Source organism: Lepus europaeus, chromosome 8 (genome assembly GCF_033115175.1).
Source record: "Lepus europaeus isolate LE1 chromosome 8, mLepTim1.pri, whole genome shotgun sequence".
NCBI classification, from domain to species: Eukaryota; Metazoa; Chordata; class Mammalia; order Lagomorpha; family Leporidae; genus Lepus; species Lepus europaeus.
Window position 1 is genome coordinate 82,386,388 of NC_084834.1, and position 17,391 is coordinate 82,403,778.

The 17,391-nt window shown below is 42.1% G+C and overlaps 1 protein-coding gene across 2 annotated transcripts in view; it reads right to left on the reverse strand.

Moving 5' to 3' along the window:
- The window catches only part of BMPR1B (bone morphogenetic protein receptor type 1B), a 434,320-nt gene that overhangs the window by 3,898 nt on the left and 413,031 nt on the right, over positions 1-17,391 (reverse strand). For both annotated transcript variants that reach the window (XM_062199848.1, XM_062199849.1), the window contains 2 exons: positions 6,257-6,432; positions 1,604-1,734 (listed from right to left, as the gene is read on the reverse strand). In XM_062199848.1, the coding sequence (XP_062055832.1) occupies positions 1,604-1,734; positions 6,257-6,432 (307 nt within the window). The remainder of the gene's footprint in view (positions 1-1,603; positions 1,735-6,256; positions 6,433-17,391) is intronic.

Sequence of the window (17,391 nt, forward strand, 5' to 3'; positions counted from 1 at the left end):
GGTGGCTCCGGACAGCTGCTCTGCAAGTCTGTAGCTCGTGAAGCTGCAATGTGTATTTTTACTATTTTTTTAAAAAAGATTTACTTACTTATTTGAAAGGCAGTTACACAGAGACACAGAGTACATGCAAGATAGAGACCTTCCATATAATCATTCACTTCCCACATGGCTGCAATGGCCAGGGCTGGCCCAGGTGGAAGCCAGGAGCCTAAGACTCCATCGGGTCTCCCACCCAGGTGGGTGGCAGGGACCCAAGTATTCGGAACATCTTCTGCTGCTTTCTAGGCACTTTAGCAGGGAGATGGATTAGAAGCCGGCCTCTGGAATGTACATTTTTAATGGCACCCATAAAACCATGTAGAAATAAAACCCCACAGACATTCCTTTTCTTGAAAAATTACCTATGAACAAAACAGACTGTCATGCCTTCCTTGTGACAGGAGCAAGTAAGTGGCTTACTGATTGTAAAACAGCACCTTCAAAATCAGTATGAAACAAATATAAAAATACCCTGGGAGACTATAGTTCACACCACACTCCCAGATTGTTTACAAAGCTTGATAAGTTTACACTTTTTATTGAATTCCCTATGATTCAAACAAACATGGTTATTTCTAAATCACAGCTGTCAGTCTGCTATGACAATAGCATCACACTGTACTGCTTAGTATTAGCAACCTATGCACAGCAATGCTAAATTTTTTTGTGTTCTCCTGGGATACACCAATTACCAGCCTTCCTGTTGAAAAACACACTTTTCCTTAACCAGACATCCTCAGCGAAGGGACCTGAGGTGACACCAGTGCCCACCGCTACCTTCAAAATCACCCAAGTCCACTGGCTCACCATGTTTTCTGCACAGCTTGTTAGGAAACATGCGCATTAAGTCGCATTTAGGTAACTAGACACAAAACCAATGTACCAGAGTTTATTTTTAAATGAATTTTACACTGAAGAATTCATGTATATAAAGGGTGCTGGGTTCATTTGCTTGTGATGGTTTTGGTACATGTGTGCTAAGAATGGGTTTGGTTCCTGGGAGTGCTTCAAACTCACCCTGAAAGTTTGAGCTGTCAGAGCAGTTGAATGGTGCGAGCTTGGAGGTGGAGGGAGTGGAAGGAGAGGAACAGGGAACAGGAGGTGGAGCTGGGCAAGGCAAGGCCTGCCAGACTCTTCCTCTTGCCAAGCAGCTCCTTTACAGACCCACATTCAATACCACATTCGTACAGCCAAGCTCAGTGTGGATGTTTTCCAACCAACCACAACCATCAGATGCCTACCTCTTGCCCTCATCCCATAGGAGTCAGCTGTCTGGGAGGGTGTTACAGAGCAAAATCATGACACCCTACAAAGGCACATACAAACTAATGATTGCCAGTGGTAAGAAGTGAACAATAATAATATTACCTGTTACACAGACTAAACACTGGTTTAATCAATGCATCAAGTAGCACAGGGAACTTAGAGAAATACACAAATAAGCTACACTTATTATAATAAATTACACACAAATTACTGCACCAAGCCAAGCCAAGTCCCTAGGATGACACTCTGGCATCTGTCTCCCAAGTCCATCATGGCCACAGGGTGACGCAAACCTTACCTCATCACTGCTCCACCGGTTGGGGAACGAGGGGCGTAACTTCTTGATGCACACAATCTCTCTCATGTCCTCATAGGAGGGGTCACTGGGCACTAGGTCATGATAGGGGAGCTGGTACTCTTCCACTATACCTGAAAATGTATTTTTATTATTCATTAGTGTTTGCCAGGAAGTGGCAATCAGAATCTAACATACAAACTCTTCCCAAAATAAGTGTGATTAATATCACAGTTCTTCAAACCTTCTAATTTCCAAAAAGGAAGCCAAACAAGCACCTCAAAATTATTTTCAATTTCATAAAGACATTTATTTTTAAAAAATCTTCATTAAGTCTCAATGTAAATTTGGCAGATATCTCCTGAACTCACCCTGCATAATATGTGACTGCTTCTATTACTCTACTACGACACTGGGACAATCAGAATAGATTTGGAACTGTATCCTACTTGAACAAAGTGTCAGATCTACATTTTTTCTGTTTAATCATAGGATATGGATTTGTATATTAAACATGCAGAAAATTACATATAAAAATATTAATCATAATTTTTAAGTTCAAGGATTTTTGTCTGATTTTTATTTTCTTCTTTAAATTTTCTGTATTAATCCAAATTTTCTAAAAGAATATGTAACTATTAGGGGAGAAAACTGATTAAACGGTCTATGCCATCTTCATGGAAATTACACTTAACATTCTAAGTTCTATTTTACCTCTTCTTTCCTTGTCCTTAATTTCAACCTTTTCCCCCTTCTTGTCCTTTAAAAAGCCAGCTACTAGCACCTTCTTTTTAACCTTATCTGATCAACTCCTCACAGTAGTTATAAGCAGCCCTAGAGGATGATGCTCTGAACAGCCTTTCTGGAGCACACTGTCTCCAAACCCCAAATCATCTGATACAGAAATGTCACTGCCTGCTACCTGTAAAAGAGGATACCATGCGACTGGCAGATCATACAACATGTTAAACTGATGGCAGGTGGGGGCATGTGCTAGCAAAATTTGGGGTTGGTGTTATGCCTTTTATTTAAATTAAAACCTAAATAAAGTCATAAAGAAAAAGGATGCTTTAGAGTGTTCTCAGACTGTTTGCACTCACCATTTGGTTGCTATTTGTGGTTCTACGACTGAAGCTACAGAGTGTAAACTCAGGTATTAAGTAGGCTACTATTTCCTCCTGTGTTTCAATGTCATCTCTACGTGAGATGAGAGAGGCACAGGGCCTAGAACAGGCTCCTTTCATCTCAGTCCTTTCTCCCTTTCTAATTCTCAGGACATTGGGCTCGAAAACATCTTGTGGGCCAGCACCGTATCTATTTAATTCATCTCACATTGCCCTCAGCATCTACTGTTGGCACCATTACCTGCATGGATGGATGGATGGTGTGGTATGCGTACACACTATAGCAGGCTTAGGCAGAGTCAACCTCGTAGAATTATGATTTCAGCAAACTGTGGCTTTGAACTATAGGCCTCACTCTTTCCCTTTAGTAGGCAATCAAGTAATCAAAATTTTCCATGTTAACTACCGTTTCATTTTGTATTTGAAGACTCAAAACATTTTTTTCTTTTAAAGTCTGAAAGGCCTATGTCTGGATACATACCCTTCACTCAAAAGTCCCTGAGCTAGAAAGAGAAAGTCAGTAAACCTTCATTATTTTCATAAAGGAAGGTGGCTGGAGAATAAAATTTTCTATGTGCTGCTTTCTGGAAAAAGCAAAGAAAGTCCTTTGATGAGAACCTACTGCTACCAAGCACGCAGGGAGGGATGCCATGTAACTGATCTTACTTAATTCTCACAAACTCACGTATGCGATAGCACTATTGTGTGCAGCATTCAGATAAGGAAATGTGGTTCCAGTGGGCTAAATCACTTGCCCTGAGTCACAGAGCTGGTTGGGCACAGCTGTGACTCTAACATCCCTGGGAAGCATTTGTCGAACTCAGCCAGAGATAAGGGAACACTATGCAAAGACAGCCTGGCAGCACCATTAATACCCTGCTGTTCACATAAAGCTTATGTATAAGCTACGAATAATTTCTCATATATGTGGCCCACGGACTTTCAAATACAAGCTCCTTACAGCCCCATTTGTTTCAGATACTCAAGAAAATAATTAGAAAGTGATCTTGTACTCTGCTATGTGTTCGCCATCTACATATCTATCTTAGCTAAATGTAGGGATATAATTCAAAATTTGGCTCATCTGCTTTCTACAATGCACGAAATCAAGCATAAACAATTAGTTTATATTTTGGTTACTTCTTTTCTTCACCCTTATGATGGAAGACCTATTCACTATTTGCTTAGGGGAATCTTCCTGCTTCAGCTATCCTTTTGGACAAGGCAGTTCTGTCACTTCAGAGGGAACCCAGTCTACTTCAAGTCACTCATGAGAGGGCACCGTGTCACAGAAGAGACTTTCTACAAAGTGTGAATGTTCATTTTCTTCCTTATTTAAAACATACACCTAAATATGTTACAGCTCCACTAACCAAAATAAAAATTAATCATGATAATCACTAACACATATTTGAATACGATTTATGGACCAGGCAACTGTAATTCTCTTTGATGGAACAAGGACATAAGCTTCAGCTAGTTTAGGTTCTTGTTACCTCTGTCTTCTTTCAAGAGACCAGTTCCGTCTCACATCCTGTGTTGTTCCCCATCCCACCCTCTGCATTCTTCCCCAGATTTGGAAGCCACTGGGCCAACCTGAAGAACCAGGATGGAGAAGCTCATCTCCACCCACTGTCCCCCAGCCCCACCCCTAGGCCACCTAAGATATAAAAAGGCCTGCTGGGGTCAGGGCCTCTGCCACGTGACCTTTCAGTCTGTGTATATGCCAGCAGTTGGTCAACCTCTGTGCGTCTATGTTCTCTGAATAAGTCTGTTCTGGCTGCGAGTTCATATTCTGTCTCCTCTCTGTGTCCCTTTTCCTTACATTTGGTGCCCCGTGTGAGGCAGAAGCAACCTACATTCTTTTTCTTACACTCTTTATATTCACTGCAACCTCACAGCTCAGGTATGCAGGGGAATAATAATCCGCCTTGTGGTTAGGAGGACAACACTGGAACCAAGCAAAGTTTAGGCTCCCACTCAGCATGTCACAAATAAGAAACAGCATGTATAAGAACAGCTTTCTGGCCAGCGCTGCAGCTTAACAGGCTAATCCTCTGCCTGCGGCGCTGGCACACCGGGTTCTAGTCCCAGTCGGAGTGCTGGATTCTGTCCGGGTTGTTCCTCTTCCAGTCCAGCTCTCTGCTATGGCCCAGGAGTGCAGTGGAGGATGGCCCAAGTGTTTGGGCCCTGCACCTGCATGGGAGACCAGGGGAAGCACCTGGCTCCTGGCTTCGGATCAGCGCGGTGCGCCAGCCGCAGCAGCCATTGGAGGGTGAACCAACGGAAAAAGGAAGACCTTTCTCTATGTCTCTCTCTGTCCACTCTGCCTGGCAAAAAAAAAAAAAAAAAAAAAAAAAAAAAAAAAAAGGCCAGTGCCGCAGCTCAATAGGCTAATCCTCTGCCTGCACACCGGGTTCTAGTCCCAATCGCGGAGCCAGATTCTGTCCCGGTTGCACCTCTTCCAGTCCAGCTCTCTGCTGTGGCCAGGGAGTGCAGTGGAGGATGGCCCAAGTGCTTGGGCCCTGCACCCCATGGGAGACCAGGAGAAGCACCTGGCTCCTGCCATCGGATCAGCACTGTGCGCCGGCCACAGCGGCCATTGGAGGGTGCACCTACAGCAAAAGGAAGACCCTTCTCTCTGTCTCTCTCTCTCACTGTCCACTCTGCCTGTCAAAAAAAAAAAAAAAAAAAAAAAAAAAAAAAAGAACAGCTTTCTGCAAGCAGGCATCTGCCTGCTTCATGGTCAGGATCTCAGGTAAGCTCCTGTTTTTGCGAATATGTGAATAAACTGTACATGGTGCAGCAGCACAATCTGTACAGAGTATTCGGGGTACCTGATACAAAGGAGGGAGCCGAAAACTCAGTTCTGTAGCTACCTATTTAAAGACAGATTATGTAGCAGCATCCAAAACAGCACAAGTAGTAATACTTCTGAATACATACAGATGTCTTATCTGTTATGATTAGTATTACCAGATAAACCTTATGTTTGTAGATAAATGATCATGAATATTAACAATATTCTGAAAGCTTTAATTTCCTTTTTATAAAAACTGATGTTTACAGGTTGGTATCTGAGGATGTTTCATAGAAAGTAAAGACACAGGGGAGTTAAGGAATGAGTTTCCATCCACATTTAGGTCTCTACTGTCCCCTCTACAGGGGAAGTCATAATCAAGCACTGGAGAGGGGATGGTGACCAGTGCACAGGTGCTAAGCTCCAAAGCATAGGGAAGGGGGTTGACTTGGTGGAGCAACTGCTGCTGGAAGAGAAAGGACATGACACAGAGAAGAGGGTGATCTGAGAAAGGGCAGGGAAAGTGCACACTGTGTCTAGAAGCGATTCATAAGTAATGGTAGTTGGAGGGAAAGAGGCAGCTCAAGATTATTCTAAGATGATAAATATCATACAGAGGACAGTACCAACAAAAACATAGAGAAGAATAAAAGAAAATCTGATTTGATATACAATATGATAGCTTTGATTTTTGATCAGAAGTAGCTTTTCAAAGACATCAGTGTTTCTTACCTCCCGATACACATCTCCTAGCAATCTCCCAAAGGATGAGTCCAAAACTGTACATGTCAGCCATGATGTAAGACTGAAAGTGATTTCTGTTCAAGCTTTCATCCAACACTTCGGGAGGCATATAGCGCTTCGTGCCAACGCGAGTGTTGGGTGGTATGTCAACTTCATTGGTATCACTAGGGAAAAAGGAAAGGAAATCGTTAGCGGCACTGAAGAGGAGCAAGTGACAAATCCAGGTGACTCTTGAACAAAGGACTTCAGCCAAAGTTGGCAAAGGAAAACCTTCTGGGGAATAAAAACATTTCCTTGAAAAAATCCTTCTTGCTCAAAGTAACTCTATATATTCATAGATAAAAGTCCAGTGGGAAGACTTAATCAGAGTGAAGCCATAACATATAAATTGTACCACCACTAGATCTAATTTAAAACCATTGCTCCATACCCATTAAATGTTTAGAAAATACCTTGTTTCTCTTCATATTCTAATTTCTTGCTCTTAAAACTGACATGTGTACCTGCCAAATTTTTTGAGAATATTTTTTAAACCAGGTGCTGTGAAGATTTTATATCTACAAACACATAAGAAAGGGGATAAGGAGAGGAATGAGGTAAAAGCTTGCAAATGTTTTACTTTGCCCAGGACAGACATATATAAAAAAAACTTCTTTTACTATCGTTTCACAGCCAAATAGCATTCGATTTTTTTTTTAAAAAGAAGAAAAACGTTATGAAATATAATCTACTTAGTTGTGTGATAACTGTACAATATGGTTGCTTTATCATTTCTTCCTGTCAGATGGGGGAAATGAACAACAGAAAGAAATGCAAGGTGAAAGGTGGAGAACCGCTTCCTCAAAGCAGTACATGGGGCCACAAGTCTTTTATTATTAATATAAACAGAACAAATTTTATGTATTTCATAGGTACAGTTCTAAGAGGGTAATCATATTTTCCTACCTCTTTCCTTTCCTCAATCCTCCTCCTTTTAATTTTTGCAAAGACTTTCTTTCAACCTACTCTACAATCATAGGCTTAATTCATCACTAACCATAATATTCAACAAGTATAAAGCAGGAAGACCACAGTTTCACAGGAGTATAAATAAGGGTTAAAAACAACAATCATATCAAAAGATGTTTGTTTCATTCTTATAAATTTTTTTTTGTGTGTGTTCTATATTAACTGCCACATATCAGGGAAAATTCGCAATATCTGTCTTTTTGAGACTGGCTTATTTCACTAAGTATAATGGTTATTCCACTACATCCGTTTTGTTGCAAAAGACAGAATTTCATTCTTTCTGATGGCTGAGTAATATGCCATAGTGTATATATACTACATTTTCTTTATCCAGTCATCAGTTGATGGACATCTGGGTTGATTTCATATCACAGCTATTGTGAGCTGAACAACTGTAACCATAGGGTTATAGACAATTCTTTCATATGCTGAATTCATTTTGTAAAGGGGTAATTCCCAGGAGTGGGATGGCTGGGTCATGTGGTAGATCTATTTTCAGAGCTCTGAGGAATCTCCATACTCTCTTCTATAATGGTTGTACCAGTTTATATCCCCACCAACAATGGATTAGGGTACCTTTTCCCCCACATCCTTGCCAGAATTTGTTTTGTGATTTTTAGATGATATCCATTCTAACTGGGGTGAGGTGAGGTGAAGCCTCACTGTGTTCTTTACTTGCATTTCCCTGATGGTTAGTGATCATGAGCATTTTTTCAAGTGTCAGCCATTTTTATTTCATCTTTTAAAAAAATGCCTGCTCATTTCCTTTACCCATTTCTTGATTGGATTGGTTGGTTGTTGTTGCATTTCTTGAACTTTTTATGGATCTTGGATATTGATCATTCACCAGTTGCATAGTTTGCAAATATTTCTTCCAATTCTGTCAATTGCCTCATCACTTTGTTGAGTGTTTTCTTTGCAGTACAGAAGCTTCTGATCTTTATGTAATCCCATTTGTCTGTTTTTGCTTTTATTGCCTGTGCTTCTGTGGTATTTTTTGGGAAGTCTTTGCCTATGCCAATAACTTACAGAGTTTTCCTGATGTTTTCCTCTAGTAATTTGATATTATCTGGACACAGACTAGATCCTTCATCGATAGTGAGTTGATTTTTGTATAAGGTATAAGGCAGGGGTCTTGTTTCATACTTCTGCATGTGGAGATCCAATTATTTCCAGCACCATTTTCAAGAGACTGTCCTTTTCCAGAAATTATTTTTAGCTCTTTTGTCAAAGATTAGTTATTGTCATTGTGTGAATTTCTGGATTTCTATTCTGTTCCATTGGTCTACATGTCTATTTTTATGTCAGTACCAGGATGTTTTGATTATAACTGTTCTTGAAATCTGGTATTGTGATGCCTCTGACTTAATTTTGTTGTTAAAGATTGCTTTAGCTATTTGGGGTCTCTTGTGTTTCTATATGAATTTTAGCAATTTTTTTCAAGATCTTCAAGATCTGAGAAGAATGTTCTTAGTATTTGATAGGGATTAAACTGAATCTGTAAATTGCATTGGGTAATATAATATTTTGATATTAATTTTCCCAATCCACAAACATGGAAGATTTTTCCATGATTGTGTGTCTTCTATTTCTTTAAGGTTTTATAAATTTCATTGTAGAGATATTTTACACACTTGTTTAAATTTATTCTAATATATTTAAATTTTTCATAGATTTGTGAATGGGACTGATATTATAAATTCTTTTTCAGCCATGGCATTGTTTTTGTATAATAAAGACAATTGATTTTTGTGTGTTGATTTTTTTTGACAGGCAGAGTGGACATTGAGAGAGAGAGACACAGAGAGAAAGGTCTTCCTTTTTGCCGTTGGTTCACCCTCCAATGGCCACCGCAGCTGGTGCACCACGCTGATCCGAAGGCAGGAGCCAGGTGCTTCTCCTGGTCTCCCATGGGGTGCAGGGCCCAAGCACTTGGGCCACCCTCCACTGCACTCCTGGGCCACAGCAGAGAGCTGGCCTGGAAGAGGTGCAACTGGGACAGAATCTGGCACCCCAACCAGGACTAGAACCCAGTGTGCCGGCGCCGCAGGCGGAGGATTAGCCTATTGAGCCACGGCGCCGGCCTGTGTGTTGATTTTATATCCAGCAACTTTACCAAACTATCTTGTGAGGTCCAAGAGTCTCTTAGCGGAATCTTTTGGTTTTCCTATATATAGGATCATGTCATTTATAAATAGGGATAATTTGACTTCCTGTTTTCCAATTGGTATTCCCTTATTTCTTTTTTCTTATCTAATGACTCTGACTATAACTTTGAGAAGTATATTGAATAGCATTTGTGAAAGTGGGCATCCTTGTCATTCTGGATCATGATGGAAATACTGGATCATGATGGAAATCATGATGATGGCTGTTTGTCATATACGGCCTTGATTTTGTTGAGAAATGTTCCTTCCATACCCAGTTTGCTAGAGGTTTTTTAAATCATGAAAGGATGAAATATTTTATCCAATGCTTTCTCTTTATTGAGATAATCATGTGGTTTTTATTATTTAGTTAATGTGATATCACATTTATTGATTTGTGTATGTTGAACTATTCCTGCATACCAGGGATAAATATCACTTGGTCTAGGTACATGTTGTTTCTGATGTAATGCTGGATTCGATTAGCTAGTATTTTGTTGAAGATATTTTTGCATCTATGTTCATCAGGGATATTGGTCTAGAATTCTCTTTCTTTGTTGTGTCTTTTTCTGGTTTTGAAATTAAGATGATGCTAGCCTCAGAGAAAGAGTTTGGGAGGATTCCTTCCTTTTCAATTGTTTTGAGTAGTTTGAGAATTGGAATTAGTTCTTTAAAAGTTTAGTAGAATTCAGCAATGATGCCATTTGGTCCTGGGCTTTTCTTTGTTGTGAGGGTCTTTAATTAATGATTCAATCTCCATCTTGGTTATTGGTCTATTTAGGTTTTCTACATCTTCATGACTCAATTTTGGTAAATTGTTCATATACAACAATCTACCCATTTCTTATAGATTTTCCAATCTGTTGGAATATAGCTGTTTGTACTTAATTTCTGATGGTTCTTTATTTTTCTGCAGTTTCCTCTTTAACAACTCCTTTTTCATCTCTGATTATATTAATTTATAACTTCTCCCACCCCTTTTTTTCAGTTAGTTGGGACACTGGTGTATCAATTTTATTTTTTCAAAAAACTAGTTCTTAATTTCACTCATCTTTGTAACTTTTTTTGCTTTTATTTTTATTTCTATTCTATTTTTAATTATTTCTCTCCTCCTCCTAATATTGGGTTTAATTTTTGTTTTTCTAGGTCCTTGAGATACATTACTAGATCATTTATTTGATGCCTTTGATGTAGGCACTAACTGCTATAAACTTCCCTCTTCACACTGCTTTTGCTGTATCCCACATGTTTTGATATGTTGTGTTGCCATCTTCATTCATTTCCAAGAATTTATTTCACTTTTGATTTTTTCCTATGACCCACAGTTCATTCAAGACCATATTATTCAGTCTCCAGGTATTTGAATATTTTTTAGAGTTTCTTAAGTTGTTAATTTTCATCTTCATTCCATTGTGATTAGAAAACATACATGGAATGACTTCATTTTTTTTTAATTTGTTGAGACTTGCTTTATGGACTATACAGTTCTTGATTTTTAGAAAATTTATACAGTTGTACCAAAGCAATTCATTTTAGAATGCTTTTGCACTGAATCATTTGAAATTGACAACAGTGAGGGGCAGGAGTTTGGCACAGTGGCTGAAGCCCACTTGAGAGACACGTGGCATATGGGAGTGCCTGGTGTGGGTCCTGGCAACTCCAGTTTCCTGCTAATGCACTATGGAAAGCAGTGGGTGACAGGCTCCAGTATTTGGGTCTCTGCCACCATTGCAGGAGACCTAGATGGAAGTCCTGGCTGTTGCAGGAATTTGGGGAACCAGTAGATGGAAGATTTCTCTCTGTGCCTTAAAAGTAAAATAAAGGGGCCAGTGCTGAGGTAAACTGGGTAAAGCTGCAGCCTGCAGTACCAGCATTCCATATGGGCATCGGTTCAAGTCCCAGCTGCTCTGCTTCCTATCCAGCTCTCTGCTGTGGACGGAGAAAGCAGCAGAGGATGGTCCAAGTCCTTGGGCCCCTGCTCCCACGTGGGAGACTTGGAAGAAACTCCTGGTTCCTGGCTTCAGATCAGCACAGCTCTGACCACTGCAATCATTTAGGGAGTAAACCAGCAGATGGAAGACCTCTCTGTCTGTCTGTGTGTATCTCTCTCTCTGCCTCTCTGTAACTCTGACTTTAAACAAATAAATAATTCTTATAAAAAAAAAAAGATGGGCCCCATGGGAGTACATTCAGAAAGGCCAAAGATGTACTCTGATCACAGCAGATAAAGATCTGGGGCAATTTCATTCTCTCCTTAGTCTTAGCCTCATAATGCTACTTGGATTTGGCAAGTCAGGAGAGGATAACAAAATCTGATATTGAGACATCTATTGGAGAAATGAAAAGTGACTGCTACCTAATGACAGAATGAAGATTTGTGATAGCTGGACTCTACAGAAAGGTACTTCAAAAACCTTGTGAAAAACAGAATTGTAAAAGAAGTTTATTTCAGTGCCAAAAAATTTTGAAACCCATGCATAGTTTCTCATACACCTTCCCAGGAACTTTTTGAAACCCCTCATATATAGGTCATCTTTAAACTCTCTTTCCCTCAAAGCCTGCAAAAGTATAATCAAAGACTCTGAAGACGCATCACATATGCAAACCTGATTCCTCACACAAGCCAGGCACGCTCAGCGAGGCCAGTGACGAGTGTCTGGATGAACAGTCTCCCCACTAGAATCTGAGTCAATACTGTCAGGAACTTCTTTGAGCCCAAAGTATCTGTCACAAGCATTTAGAATATTTCCTAAAAAGGACATTCATGTTGTGTCATGCCAATCATACACTGAGTGAAAGAGGGAAAAGGCCAGCCTTGAGTGTGCTTTGATATGGAAAGAAGAAAAAATTTAAATCTGTTCTACAAATACCATAAAATGAGAGATTGCTGATACAGAGAAGGATAGAGAGAATTTTGTTGAGCAAATTCATGCTGTAAAATGTTACTATTAACCCAGTGGGAAAATCCTTTCACACTACATTGAAGCATCAAACATACTAAGTTCACAGTAACTAAAAGATAGTATCAGACATAGAGCCCTTAGACATACAGCTCTGCCCTTTCTTCCCTCCAGCATGTTTCTATGCTTGAAAGTAACTAAAGTGCATTTCTTCCTTGGGTTTTCAATACCATCCCTCTACCTGTTCCCAAATAATGCAGCAGAGAGAGAAACTGGGCTTGTCTTAACCTGGAAGATCAAAAACAGAAATTACAGTGATGTTAATATTGGGTCACCAAAGTTGGCGCCGTGGCTCAATAGGCTAATCCTCTGCCTGTGGTGCCAACACACCGGGTTCTAGTCCCGGTCGGGGTGCTGGATTCTGTCCCGGTTGCCCCTCTTCCAGGCCAGCTCTCTGCTGTGGCCCAGAAGTTCAGTGGAGGATGGCCCAAGTCCTTGGGCCCTGCACCCCATGGGAGACCAGGGGAAGCACCTGGCTCCTGCCTTCAGATCAGTGTGGTGCACTGGCCACAGTGCACCGGCCACGGCGGCCATTGGAGGGTGAACCAACGGCAAAGGAAGACCTTTCTCGCTGTCTCTCTCTCTCTCACTGTCCACTCTGTCAAAAAAAAAAAAATATATATATATATACATATATATATGTGTGTGTGTATATATATATTGGGTCACCAAGAATAAAGAACAAGAGAGAAAAGCAGAGTGTGACAGTATTGTGCATGGAAGAACAGGGTACAGCATGAGAGAAGGGCCAAGGAGGAAGAAAGAAAGAAGCGGAGGTGGCTGGGGGCTGTCAGCTTGCTCTGGCTTCCCTATCCACAGAGGGGTGAGAACCAAGGCTGGCAAGAAAAGGTGGGCCTTGCACTGAGGGTGTAGTCAGCTGAAACAACTCCAAACCCACCAGGTAATCCTATGCACACCTGTAGTCAAACCATGCAATCATACACAGGAAGTGTAGAGAGGACACCAGGTAGTTCTAGGAGGGATAAAAGCGGATAAATGCAGGAGGGAATGTAATGGGGCTATCCACATTTCATTCTTCTAACACAGAAAACCAGAGGAAAATAAGGCAGATAATCAACACTTGTTAATATTAAATTTTTACCTAGGTGTTTTTCTATTCTGTACGTTTCTAGGAAACAGATGTATTATTATATAAGTAAGAAGAACCCAGCAGGATCAGCAACTAGAAATGTTTTGGGAATTCAAAGGCAGGTTCTAGACATGAAGATCATAAGTGACCTGAACGACTGAACAACATTACAGGGCAGATGAGTCTCTACCAAGGAGACCTGAAGAACAGGCTGGGGTGGAATCTGACTCAGTCATAAAAAGGATGAAACCTTGTCATGCGCAACAACACGGATGGAACTAGAGTCATAAGGATCAGTGAAACAAGCCAGGCACAAAAGGGAAAGTAGCACATGACCGCACTAACTCGTGGAGTCGAAGAAGTCGACCTGATAGCAGAGCTTCACGGTGGTTACCCAAAGCTGGGGTAGGAGGAAGTGACAGGTGGCAGCAGGTTATTTAATGGGTACTAAGTGACACCGGAGTAAGGAGCTCTGGGGTCCCACTGCACAGGAGGGTGACTACAGATAATGAATGACAATACCTACTGTTCTAGAAAAATAAAAACTAAAAGAAAGGGTCTTGAGTGTTTTCACCATGAAGAAATGAGAACTGTCTGCAGAATTAGGTATGTATATCCTGATTTGACATCACACGACATATGCACATACAAATCAGGACCCCATACATATGTAAAGGTTTTATAGATCAGTTAAAGTTTTTAGAAAACACAAACAAAATAACTGAGTGCAGCAGTCACCCTGGGGAAATATGCTCTCTTCTCCCTTCCCATGAAGAAGGGCTGTGCGTGTTTGCACTGAGGGGTGGACACCTGAACAGTACAGTTCAGATATCACCAGGGAAGGCAACTGAACCACACACACAGTATAATTAATACCCCCACTGGGCTTAACGTGGCTGTTGTCCCTATTAATGTGAGTGCCCATGAGATTAAGTAGAATTGGAAGGAAATAACAAATCAGATTTGAAGAGAATCAATTAAGAGATGGAAGGTAAATCCCTTTCCAGGAAAAGCCTTTTTATAATCACACTTTCAGGCCTATTTTTCCTTATAAACATTAGGGAGAATAGGGCTGACATAAGAAACAAAAATATTCATACTTTTCTGAAAAAGTGAACATGAGGGGTTGGGGCATGAAGATGACTCATTTGGGGAGATGATGGGTTCTGCCCTTCCAGCCCACAGTGGGTTGTTGGGAAAAACACACCAGGAGCAAGGTCCTATTGCCATGCATTTCAGTACTACACTGTATGCAACACATTCCAACACAATCCCAGTGGAGATGTCTCAGACTGTGAGCTGGTGGCGGTTTGGGATGCAGGGAGCCAGGAGCAACATCCTGCAGAAAAGGTGCCACCTGTGAACCAGGCATGGGGTGGAGGTGGCAGAGAGGGGTCAAGCTCCTCCAAGTTTCTAGGTACTGGGATTCTGGGGCTGTGTAGGAAGGCGGATGGGAAGAGCTAATCTTATCCCATCTTAAAAGGCAGGGCTGTCCTCCGTTAGGATTCTATAAAAAGGCATGCCAACCGAAGTCCCATTGTTGACATCACAGGGTCTGCGATGTGACAGAAAAAGCCCAGTGTGATGGAGAAAGAGCTCCACTCTGATGACCAAAAGCTCCCTTTGGGGACACCCCAATGGCTCCGCCAACCCAGGGAGGTTGCAGAGCAAGTGCGAAGTCTCAAGGCTTCGGGACAAAGGAGAGAAGCAAAAAGACAATTTTGACACTGTCTGTATCACAGATGGGGGAGAGGAGCAGGGGAGAGAAAAGCAGATATAGAAGTAAAATCTTGCTCTTTTCTTCCTCTCCTGCCCTAGTGGAGAGGAACAGAGCCCAAGAGGGGGTGACGAGAGCAAAGCACCCTGCTGGCCAGTGACTCTCCCCACTGACACTGTTCAGAACCCTGGCACGCGGTGATGATGGAAAGCAGAGCTGTAGTAGGTTGTGCAATCTACATACAGCGACTCGCTCACTGCCAGAACCCGGCTGCACTGCCTCAGGTACACTCCTGATACAGCACCAGTGCCTGGTGTGGCCAGCGTGCACCCCACACGTCAGTGTGTGAGTGTGGGAGGGAAGTCAGGCACTGCCTGTAGGCACGGAGAGGCTGAAAGTGGAGCCTCCCACCAGGCCCCGGAGCAGGCTGGAGAATGAAACACGAGCATCCCCCAGGGCTCTGTGAACAGTGCCTGCCTCATAAGCTCTCCATCAAGCCTGAGACAGAGGTGAGTATGAGACTTTTGGTGGCGGGGGGGGGGGGGGGGGGGGGGGGATAAAGGAGATTTTAAAAAAATATATGAGTTTAGGGTCTCTACTTACTTTATGTGAAATGTTTTTCATGTTAACAGAACTTCCTCACTACAAATCCATTCCAGGAATTCTGGCAAGAAATACACTCCTCCACACCTGCCCCCTGCCCTTCTTCTCGCACCTGCTGGAAACAGCCCAGTGCACACTCCCCTTGCTATCATCAACTGCAGTCAGAGTTTCAGGAAAACAAGAGCAGAGCCCCTGGTGGCAGTGGGAGGCAAGCATGGGAGCTCAACACTCAGCTGTAGCACAGCGGCTCGGCCTCCCTGAGCCTGTATGCACCTGCGGGTGGTCCTTCTGCTGCAGTTGCTGATGCCCTAAGCAGAGGGAGGTGAGAGGAACAGAGGCAGAAGGGAGAAAAGAAAGATAATAAAGACAGGAGACACCAACATTATACACCTTTTGTCCATTTAAAAAGCTTTTCAAAAAATAAGACCTGCACGTTAGAGAATGTGTGAAAGGAGAGAGACCACCACTGTTTTGCCTGCAGTTGATAACTGATGTCTAAAACTACAAACACTGGAGGATGCTAAATCACCTCTCAGCCTACAGATACCATCCCACCCCCAGCCTGACAGGCTCTCCAAAAAGGGGCCATGCCTGGGTGGTTGCCACAGATCTTGCAGACAGCTGTGGAAATCACTTGCCACACTGAACTTGTGCCAGTAGGGTGATCACCCAACGAGTAGCTGCCAGCAACACTTTTCCCAGGCTTCATGGCTGCTAGGAGTAAATCCTGAGACACCTGGGGTTCCTTAGAAACTCAACTAGAAGTTCTTGAACAGAAGGTAGGTATGGTTACAGAAGGCATGATGGGGGGGAGGGGGTTCTAACTCTCACTAATGAGGCTTGGTCTGTGGCTCTGGTAAGTCATCGAGCCATGTCATTTAAAAGAAAAAAAAAAAAAAAAAACAAGTACACCAGGCAGAAGCAGTGTTCCAAATAATGACAATCTGACCAAGGCATCTGTGTCACAAGGTCAGTCCTCAGTGTCGCTTTTCTATCTAACATTGAATGGTGCAGATGCCCTAAGCCAGGGTTTATTCTGCCACTAAGAAAACATTTTATCCTGACAGTGAAGTACCAGAGGGGTTGCTTGATTCTCCGGAGTGAAAAGTGAAAATGTCTGTGAGTTCCTGTGAGCCCTTTCGTGAGTCATGGTTTCATCCTCCCAAGAGAGATTCAAGGTAGCAGTGATGCTGGCCAGGGCTCACCTGCATTCAATCTCTGTAGCACAGGAAACGCATCAGCACTTACATCATTTCCAAGGGAGTGCAGGATTAAACAAATATTACACGAGCAGGAAATCTCTAAGGCACTGGCTATTGTCTTCGTGGTTCTCAACTTCCCTGGGAACCTCCCAGAGATGATTTAGAAACTGAAGAGAATGTTTACCACTGTGTAGAGAGCTGGGTAAAGATTAAGTTCTCACAGAAAGCTCGCCTATGAGAATTCAGCACTGGGCCAGCTATGACTGCACTTGTAATAAAACACTGTGAATATCTGCATGTGTGCACGTGTGCCTGTACATGTGCACACGCACACACACACACACACCCCGACACAAGACAGGAGGAAAGAGTTGAAACCAGGGCAGCACGTAAAGC